The sequence below is a fragment of the Hakea prostrata genome, chromosome 4 (genome assembly GCF_041222555.1).
Source record: "Hakea prostrata isolate BN-2017 chromosome 4, UWA_Hpros_2, whole genome shotgun sequence".
In the NCBI taxonomy this organism is placed as follows: Eukaryota; Viridiplantae; Streptophyta; class Magnoliopsida; order Proteales; family Proteaceae; genus Hakea; species Hakea prostrata.
In genome coordinates this window covers 13,040,146-13,050,520 of record NC_142603.1, presented here as the reverse complement: position 1 = coordinate 13,050,520, position 10,375 = coordinate 13,040,146, and the positions used below count along the sequence as shown (strand labels likewise).

The 10,375-nt window shown below is 38.3% G+C and overlaps 1 protein-coding gene and 1 pseudogene across 1 annotated transcript; one reads left to right on the top strand and one right to left on the bottom strand.

The window, feature by feature from the left end:
- Positions 1-272: 272 nt before the first annotated feature.
- On the bottom strand, positions 273-2,652 carry LOC149017994 (tetraspanin-2-like; annotated as a pseudogene).
- Positions 2,653-3,494: 842 nt separating this feature from the next.
- LOC149017993 (calmodulin-like protein 2) lies at positions 3,495-7,963 on the top strand. Its single transcript, XM_089153840.1, has 2 exons — positions 3,495-3,800; positions 7,634-7,963. The coding sequence occupies exons 1-2, from the start codon at positions 3,495-3,497 to the stop codon at positions 7,961-7,963; spliced, it is 636 nt and encodes a 211-aa protein (XP_089009966.1).
- The last annotated feature ends 2,412 nt before the right edge of the window (positions 7,964-10,375 follow it).

Below are 10,375 nucleotides of genomic sequence, written 5' to 3'. Positions count from 1 at the left end.
CTGCGGCAATGGCGACAAAAAGTGGCATTGGCTGTGATGAGATCGGGTGGCCGGAATATCCCCTCTGAGAAACGTTGCAGTGTGCGTCGGTTCGAGTTGTAGAAGGTTCGTGGTGAGAACAACCTATCTGAACCATCCGGTGTTCAAGAAACTTCTGGTGCAGGCGGAAGAAGAGTACGGCTTCAACAACCAAGGACCTCTCGCCATTCCATGCGACGAGAAGCTTTTTGAAGAAATCGAAGGATTTCTCTCTCTTTCAAATTGCTCTGGTAACTCCGCTCCTTTTGTGAATCTTGAAGATTTTCAGAAGTCCTGCCACTTGGGTATTAATCTCAAAAGGGAGAAAAAGGGAAATCCTAAGCCCACCTGTTTGTATCGTCGAAAGAGGTCTTCTGTTTGGGCGTTCTTGAAGGCACTGCAACCGATTAGGCAAACCCAAATCAGAGCTACGACTGTGATGATGAAGATGATGTTAGCCCTTCTCCATTTCTGCCTCAGATTCCCCAACAGTCCTCCTTTACAGGCGTTGCAACTGTAGCAGAGCTGAGATTGATCATTGTTCCAGACATAGCAGTCAGCATCTGCAGTCGGGTTTTTCCACATAGTTGAGTTCACATAACCATAGCCGCACACCGTTGGAGGCTTGCAACATCTTGACTGTAAAATCATCAAAATAACAAAATCAACAACACTAGATGACAAAGTAAGAAAGAAGATTAAGAAGTGGGTAATGGGAATTTTGAGAGGAAATTAAAAATTGCCTAAAGAGAGGTGATGTGAGCCATGAAGAATTGATTTGCGGTGATGAAGCCCTGGGAGCGCTTGGAGCAGACATCAGATTGGGAGAGACAAGTTCTGATCTTGGGCCAATTTTCAGAGTTGGTGACGTGATCTTGAAGCCAAGAAGAGAAGCCATAGAGATTATACTCCTTGTAATTACGGCCAGGGACGGAGTAAGAACCGTCAGGTCTGGTGACGACGAAGGCGACGACGAAGGGAATGAGGGTATTTTTGGAATTAAAAAAGAATAAACAACAAATTAATGGTTTCACTAACAGAATGGACTAGTGTGTTTAATGAATGGGGTGTCTGTGTTTTTTAAACATAAAGTGGGGTGTCAGTGTTTTAAAGTCTCCATTTTGGGGTGCCAATGCAATTTGCTCTTTTCTTTTTCCTTATTTACCCAACAAAGACAAGAAATCAGGGTATTAATTAGACCTCCAAGATGGGTCAGGTCATATCAGTGCTGTGCACTACAAGAAAAGGGGTCAACACGGTAGCTTTCCCGAGATGCCTCCATAGACCCCATAGCATTTATAGAGATGCCAACGTGGGTTCCTAAAATGCTGACGTAGACCTGTTACCGTCAAAAAGGTGGGATTCCCATGATATCAATGGTGTAGAGCTGTTTACCGTCTCCCTATGAGTAGCAAACTCAAGACCCTTTGAGATATAGATCTTGGAGTTTCTTGCCTTTAGGAAGAGGAAACCTGGCCAAAAATTGTTTGATAAAAACTGTTTTGTTTCAAGTGATTTTTGAAATATAAATTGAAATTTATGAAAATTTCTGCTTCAAAGAAACAATTTTAATGGAATACTATTTGTTGTTTTGTCTATTTCTCAAAGCAAAATTGTGCGGGTTAGGTTTAAGTGAAAGAGTTTAGGGAAAGGTATTCATGGAATTTGATATTCTAAATATAAGAACTCTGCTAAAACCATACTAATAGTCGCTTCTAAAAATAAATTTTGTTAAACGCCTAAAAAAATGTTTCTATTTTCAAGAAATAAACAAAATTATTTCTAGTGTTTTTCAAAAGCAAACACTTGGTGGATTATCAAATAGGTCCTCAACGACCACTAAAACTCAAACCTGACATATGAGGCCCACCCACTGTGTCTTTAGTGTTTTTCCTCTTTTGTTTATTAAATTTATAATTTTTTTAAGAGTAGTGTGGCTCTTAGTCAAATTATAGGCCAGATTTGGAGGCTCTACCCTATATGGCCAACTTAACTTGGAGACCTCTACCTCAAGAATCTACTATAGGATTGGACAATAGTAAACCCCGCATGTCAGGTATAGAACCCAAAGTTTGGTCATACCTTTAAGGAATAGTGGATCATTCACACCATTGGTATGGTGGGGGTTTCACCTCCTAGACCATGAATCCCATGTTACAAAAATGAGTTCAGATCCTCCGCCTCCACTCTGACCATGCTCCCATCCCCCCCCACCACACGAGTGTGGGGACCACACTGCCAGACCTTACACAATGTGGTCCCTTTCACTAATGTGAGTGTGAAGGCACGGGGGCACAGTCAAGTTGGGGACAGAGGATCTCCACTTTACAAAAATGGGATACCGATCATATCTATCAATGGTGTAGAGTCGCCCTCTCTTCTATATGAATAGTAAATTTAGAAGACCCTAGAACTCATACCTGGCATATGAGGCCCACACCCAATGTCATTCAATCTCAATAATTGAGGAGATGAACTCTAAAGAACATAAGAACACATCATAAATAGCATCAAGAATCTTAGAGTGGTTCACATCTCCTTTTCCCTTTAGCTTTAACAAAAGAAATTATTCTCCATGACGCACATGATATTAAAGAGGGCCAAACCTTCTGACGGATGCTGGTGGTACGTCATCAATTGACGCAACACGCAATTTTTTGTTTTTCTTTCTTGTTCATATGAACAGTTTTGAAGAATTTAGGCAATGCTCTTTAATTAGCATCTGATCCAAACCCTTGGGGTGAAAAATAGATTATTTTTCTCAACTTCTTCATTTTTCATACCACTCTTCCCCCACCACATGCATTTTTGTTTATAGTGAGTTTTCACATCAGCTATAATTAATTTTCGACCATTGAACGACCCCACTAACTCTAACCAAACAGATGTTATCTTACTCATGAAGGCTTAAACATGAATGGAAAAGAAACAGGATCGACCATTAAAAATCTTCAAATGAAAGCTGGTGAAGCTAAATTTCTCTTTCGTCCATAAAAACACTTGTGAAGAATGAAATTTTTTGGGATGATTTTTAGAGTTTTTGATCAAATGGCTGGTGGGTTTTACAAGGTGCGGTTACATTTTGACTGCCCAATTACAATAATTTCGAATAAAGGTTTGGAATAACTTGTACACAAACCAAATTGAAATCCTTCACTCCAGTTTTTCATTTAATAGATTCTGTCTTCGATGGTTGTTTTCCATCCATTAATTCCTTCCCAGCCCCCATCATTTTGGACAAGATTTTTGTGATATGACTTTATTGCATGTAATGGTCAAGCAAGGAAGTATTTCTTCCTATTTCGGAATACCCATTTAGGATAAGTTGGAATAAAGCAGGTGATGAACAGGGCTCAGAGTTGTGCTATAAAATCTCTGCTGTGCCACTCTTCCAAATCACAGCAAGCAATTAAGAGCTTCAGAGTATTCCTAATATTAATTGCTTGCTCTCCTACTTTCACTTTCAGAGTTCAAACATGTACCAGCAAGGCCCTGACGAAAAGGAGAGGAAGGAGATCCAACAGTTTCTTCAAAAATTCGATGCCGACGGTGATGGGTGTATAAGCAAGGATGAAATCCAAGATTTCCTCAAAAAATACGGGAAATGGTTCCCTGGTTTCAGTGCCGGGCGTGCAATAGCAGCTAATGACTTCAACAAGAATGGGGTCATCGATACACCACGAGAGATTTCTGCCTTCATCAAGTATGCCAAAGACCACTGGGAGAAAATTTTGGCTGCTGCCACCCCACTAACTCTTCCCCCAAAACAATTTCCTATTTCTGTAGCTTGAAGAGATCGCTGCTTTCATGAAGTTGACAACTCAAACTATATATATACATACATATAGTACTTTGGTTGGGTGGTTTGGTTATGGTAAAATAACCAGCATGATATGCGTTCTTTTTTTTTCTCTTTTAAGGTTTGGGTTGTGGAGTGACTATGAAGGCTGTTAGTGTCCTCCCATGAATAAATGTCACTCAATATAAATATTGATCTTTGATAAGCAAATTTGTCTCCCATTCCCAAGCGAATCAAAAGATGATTCAATAACTGAGGGAGAAAATGTGAAGTATTATCACAAGAAACCTAGACGGCAACAAGAACCCTAATCCATCAAAGACCAACCGTGTCTGATCATCTCAGTCCAAGCCCAACATTAACATCCAAGAATTCAAAGTTCCCATAAATTATAGGGGACAGCAGAAAACCAAGGAAAGTATCATCCAAATAGAAAAACACCTAATAAGGTTTTTTTTTTTTTTTGGTTGCCAACCCCAGTTCCAAGGCTTTGCCCTGACTAATCCGGTGTTCGACCCGGGTCGCACACCTGGCTGTGGTGGGTGAGTCTCTCCTAGCAAGGATGTTTTGCATCCACAAGGTTTCGATACCGGAACCTTGCTTAAGCGGACCAAGTTGCTTACCACTTGGACCAACCCCCGTAAAGGTCTAATAAGAGAAAACATCACAATGGTCTAATTATGTAAAAGGTGTTTAAATCGGTTTTTCAGTTTGATTGGTTCATCGGTTGAAAATTAATTGGAACACATTTAAACACCTTTTTATCATCCAACGATCAATATTTACGAAGGGACACGCAACGTCTTTAGGAACCTGCCGCTATCATGCTTGCAAGAGATGATTCAAACCACACATGATATAGAATTAATTTGAATATTGATAATTTTTTATAAAAAAACATCTCTACTGGAAGAAGTGATTTAATCCAAATTGAAGGAATTAAAAGAGCTCGATAGGGACAGACTTCAAATAGCCTTAAGAGAAGCGGTGAGCAACGATACGCATAGCTTGGTCTTGTGTGATATATACTGAAAAATTAAATTAGAAAAATAGGAAGTAACACAAGTGAACAATCAAAATAGGACACTCGCCACCCAAAGGAAATCTACCCAAGGGATTAGAGCAAAAACTAGAAGAACGTACACCTTCTAAAGCCAAAAGGCTAACTCAAAATTCATTCTAATACTTGTCAAATTAGTTCACAATAAAGAGCTTATATAGACCTATATACATTCGAACATCCCCCTTGCTTAGGCCATTCCCAAAAATCCTTGAAAATGCCACCTAATTTGACTAGCTAATCTCTACAATAAATTCTCTTTGAAACTATACAATGGCAATTACAAGACATTGAAAGTATAAAGAGATAGTTCGTTGAGTGTCCCCCAATATGGTTGGAAGTGGAGAAGTCACCTTGAGAATGGAGTAGAGTTAGGAATCCTGTATAGACTGGCAACTGGACCACTTCCACCAAAATTGTCATAACTCCCTTTAGGAAAACTCAAATGACTCACCGTTCGTTGCATGTGAAAATAGACCTCAAGATCTTTCTATCCATATAAAATATGTTCCTTCTAGACTCGTGCATGTTTGAGTCCAAATTTGACCCAAAACTGGTGAATACCCACTTACTGTTTCTAAAATGTTTTCTTTGGACTTACAGGACTAGTGAGCTACTCTGTTGAGCCTTAGGAATTGCTTTAGCATCATTGTATCTTGTATGGCCGCAAACATGACCGATCGAAAGGCAAGAACCTACCCATTTCCTTGGGACAAGGCTGCTTCTTGTATAAATTTTTATAGAAAAAGAACACTACTTGGTCACATGTAACTTGTCCTTAGGCACACCCCCTTAAAGTGATCATCCTATCTTTTACAAAATGAAGAATCCCTCCAGTTGAAGACTAAAAGCCCCTGCAAACCCGTAATTGTGTGTGAGACGGTAGGATTAGCAAAGGTTCCTCCTTAGTTCTATTTATTAAGTTCACAAATTTGTTGATGTTATGTTATGACTCGAATTCTTGTAACCGATTTTGAAGATGGACCTGCACCGACATATTTCGCTGAGCGACCTGAATGACCTATTTTTGGAGACCCTTTTTTCTTATTTACCGAAAGAAGACAATTAATTAGGTGGGTTAGGTCATATCGATCAGTCCACTACAAGAGTACAAGTAGTACACCTCATTTATTTATTTTTTTACTCACCCAACAAAGACAATAAAACAGGGCATTACACCTCCAAGATGGATCAGGTCATATCATTCCAAGCCGTTCACCAAATTGGCCAAGATACAAAAATTGAAGAGGCACATAACAAAGAATCCAAATCCTCTCCACCCAATTTGCTCATCAGACTATCTTTCTACACTCATATCAGGTAGTGGGACCTACACTCACAGGGTTTGATAGTGTCAGACAGGGGAGGATGCTCTGACAGACAGCTGGGTGGAGTGGCCACTACATAACAAAGATAAAATCTATACAAGAATTCAAAATACACAAAAAAAATTGTAATACCTAAAATTTTATGTGACACTGTGTTAGATTTGCCCAATCTGGTCACCACATTCATGTGAGGGCATGGGGGCATGATCAGGTTGGAGGCAGAGGATCATTACTTTACAAAAATCAGATTCCAATCATATCAAGGGTTTAGAGCTATCCCCCCTTTCCCTATGAGTAGTAAACTTAGACAACCCTAGAACTCATACCTGGCATATGTGTCATTCAATTGCAATAATTGAGGAGATGAACTCTAAAGAAGATAAGAGCACATTATAAATAGCTTCAAGCATCAAGAATCTTAGACTTGCCCCTTTAACTTTAACAAAGGAAATTATTCTCCATGATGCACATGATATTAAAGACAACCAAATCTTCCCAGCGATGCTGGTGGTACGTCATTTGATGACGCAATACCCTAGTCTGATTTTTTGTTTCCTTTCTTGTTCATATGAACAGTTTTGAAGAATTAGGCAATGATCCTTAATTATCACTTGATCCAAACCCTTGGGGGTGATAAATAGATTATCCTTCTGAACTTTTTCATTTTTCATATTCTTTTTTCTTCCCTTGCACATTTTTGTTTGTTGTGAGTTTTCACATCAGCTACAGTTAACTCGATCTCTCGATCACTTATCAACCCCGCCAACCAAACAGATGTTATCTTATTCGTGAAGTATTAAACCAGAACAAAAAACAGATACGTTATCTACCACATGAAGCACATCATCATATTAAGGGATCAACCATCAAAAAATCTTCTCGTGAAAGCTGGTGGAGATGGTCTAAATTTCTCTTCTGTCCATTAAATCACTTCTGAATAATGAAATTTCTACTCGATGATTTCTAGAGCTTTGGATCAAATGGCTGCAGGTTCTTTAACCCAAAAAACAGAAAAAACAAATGGCTGGTGGGTTTTACAAAGTATGTAGAGATATTCCATCTTACCTTTTGACTGCCGAATTACAATAATTTCGAATAAAGGTTTGGAATACCTTGTCCATGAAGAAAATTCTGCTACGTGAACACAAAAATCATGCAAACCAAATTCAAATCCGTCACTACAATTGTTCATTTGATAGATTAGCCCTATAAGTACTTTGTGAATCGGAATATAATGGTCATGGAAGGAATCCTTATCTCTATTTCAGAATACCCATTTGGGATAAGTTGGAATAAAGGTGAACAGGGTTGAGAGTTGTGTTATAAAATCTCTGTTACGTTGTGCCTCTCTTCCAAATCACAGCAAGCAATTAAGAGCTTCAGAGTATTCCTAATATTAATTGCTTGTTCTCCTACTTTCACTTTCAGAGTTCAAACATGCTCAACGGCCCTTACGTACCTACCGAAAAGGAGAGAGAGGAGATCGAACAGTGTCTTCAAAAATTCGATGCCGACGATGATGGGCGTATAAGCAACGATGAGATCCAAGATTTCCTCAGAAAACACGGGAAATGGTTCTCTGGTTTCAGAGCCGGCCGTGCAATTTCAGCTAATGACTTCAATAAGAATGGGGTCCTCGATACACCACAAGAGATTTCTGCCTTCGTGAAGTATGCCAAAGACCACTGGAAGAAAACTTACGCTGCTGCCACCCCACGAACTCGCCCCCCAAAACCACTTCCTATTTCTGTAGCTTGAAGAGATCGATGCTTTCATGAAGTTGAATCAGTTACTCTACATACACTTTTTTTGGTCAACAATCTATCTATATACACATAGACTATATAGGTACTTTGCTTGGGTTTGTTATGGTAAGATGAGGTAACCTGTATTTTTTTTTTTTTTTTTCCTTTTTTCCTCTTTCAAGCTTTGGGTTGTGGAGTGACTATGAAGTCTTTTACTGTCCTGTCCTCCCATGGATAAATGTAACCAAGCATATAAATATTGATCTTTGATAAGCAAACTGGCTGTGTGCATGTTCATACAACATCAATATGAATACTATATTAGGCTATATTCCCAAACAAGGCAAAAAAATGATTCAATGAGAAAATGTGAGGGAAATATTTTGCACCAACCCCTGGGTTATGAGTTTGGATGACCTCTCCATCAACAAAATATCTTCCCTAATGCTTCATCACCACAATGCTAATAAAATAAATCATAAATGACACCCCTAATGGGTTCCACGTGAATCTTACTACTGTTGTACGGTGGGAAAGTGTCAAGCGAGCACATTGTTCTATCCAAATTCTTGAGTTACCCCCTAAAATAAATACTCCGGGAGTTAATTTTTGTTTATCCATTTCCAATTTCACCATTAATCCTAAGGGGGGAAATGGAAAAGGAGAGAAAAAAAATATTCGTGGGAGAATAGAAATCATATAGAAGATACAAGAATTGATGAAGAGAAACTATTGCAAACAATAGAGGAAGACAAGTGCTAGTCAAGCATAGTTTTTTGTTCAAGGGTATTCTTATCTTTTTTTTTTTTAAATTTAACGTGCTTAAATCAGCACTCAACTGTGATTTCCTACAGTAGAAGGTGTAATTGATACACTTTTCTCTTATAATGGATTTGATTGATAAATTGGATAACTCAGAGAGTTGCATTAATTTTAAGTGGTAACTCAGGGAGTGACTGAAAATTTCTCAAAATATAATAAAGTATCATCACAAGAACACCTGGATGGCAAGAAGAATTCTGCTTTCAAAACCCGAATCCATTATAGACGAAAATGGATTCATCTCAGTTCAAGCCCAACACTTAACATCATAGACCTCAAAGGAAAGTTTTCCTTCCACAAAATTTTTTTTTTTTTATTAACTCCTTCCACTGCTTAAATGTTGAATTTATCATTCTTGTAAACAAGTAGAAAGAAGTTTGAAAAGTACATAATAAATGTAAAATCCATCCAAAATTTCAAAACACAGTCAGTTCTCATAAATTACAGGGGATGGAAACAACCTAGGAAAATTCCAACCAAATAGAGAGGGGAAAAAAACAAATAAACTTTAGGTTAATAAGCGAAAACATCACAATGGTCTAACCATATAAGGAAGTTCATGCCAATGCTCAAGCATTAGTGACATAAAATTTAGATATTGATAAATTTTTATAGAAAATGTCCATGTTTGGATAATTGATTAATCTAGATTGAAAGATATAGAAAAAATTAGGAGTAAATCTAAGATAACCTTATGAAGTGGTGAGAAATGATTTGCATAGCATAGGCCTTGCCTCTAATATGGCCGCAAACATAAGTAATTGGAAGGCAATAATCCATATAGTCGGGAGTCGGCCCTGTTTAATTGGGACAAAGCTTCTTGTTGTTGCATAAATTTTTACTTTAAAAAAATACTAAGACATGTAATTTGTGCATAGAAACTATCCATAAAGTAATCATCTTACCTTTTACAAAATGAAAAATCCCTCGAGTTGAAGACTAAAATCCCCGCATACCCATAATTGTGCGTAAGATCATACGATTAGCCAAGGTTTCTCCTTTTTATTTATTAAGTTCACATATTTGTTGAATAATAATGGTATGACAACCAAGTTGCATGCAACTTGGTATGAATCCATTTCCGCTACCCTTTCGGTCCGACAACATATAGGAAGTAAGGTGTCCATGCCCTAACACGTGGAGTCTAACCCTTGTGTGTTGTCCCTCGTCCAATCTCATGCATAGAGGATCCCAATCCGGAACATCTCTAGTAGTGAAACCAACATCTCTTAGTGAATAACCCGGAACATATGATTATAAGAGCAAACATGCATGGAAACATCAATGCACAGGCTAGATGAACCTATCCTCTTTGGCATCAGTACGTTTGAACCAGTCTCACAGCTGTATAAATTGGGGCTTTTGGACATGATGAGGCATCCTTAACCTTTGAGTGCCACCAAAGATGTATCATCTCTAAGAAGGGAAAAGACAGACCAAGAATGGTTAAATCAGCTTCTCGTTCAAGATAAAGAAAAGATATGAGCAAGGAAATTCAGTAGTTAGGCAGGAGAAAGATTCAAGGGTGTGAAAGCAAATGACAGAGAATCCTCACCAAGGAATTTGTTCTGCTAGTTTTCCATCACACAGAAAATATAAATAA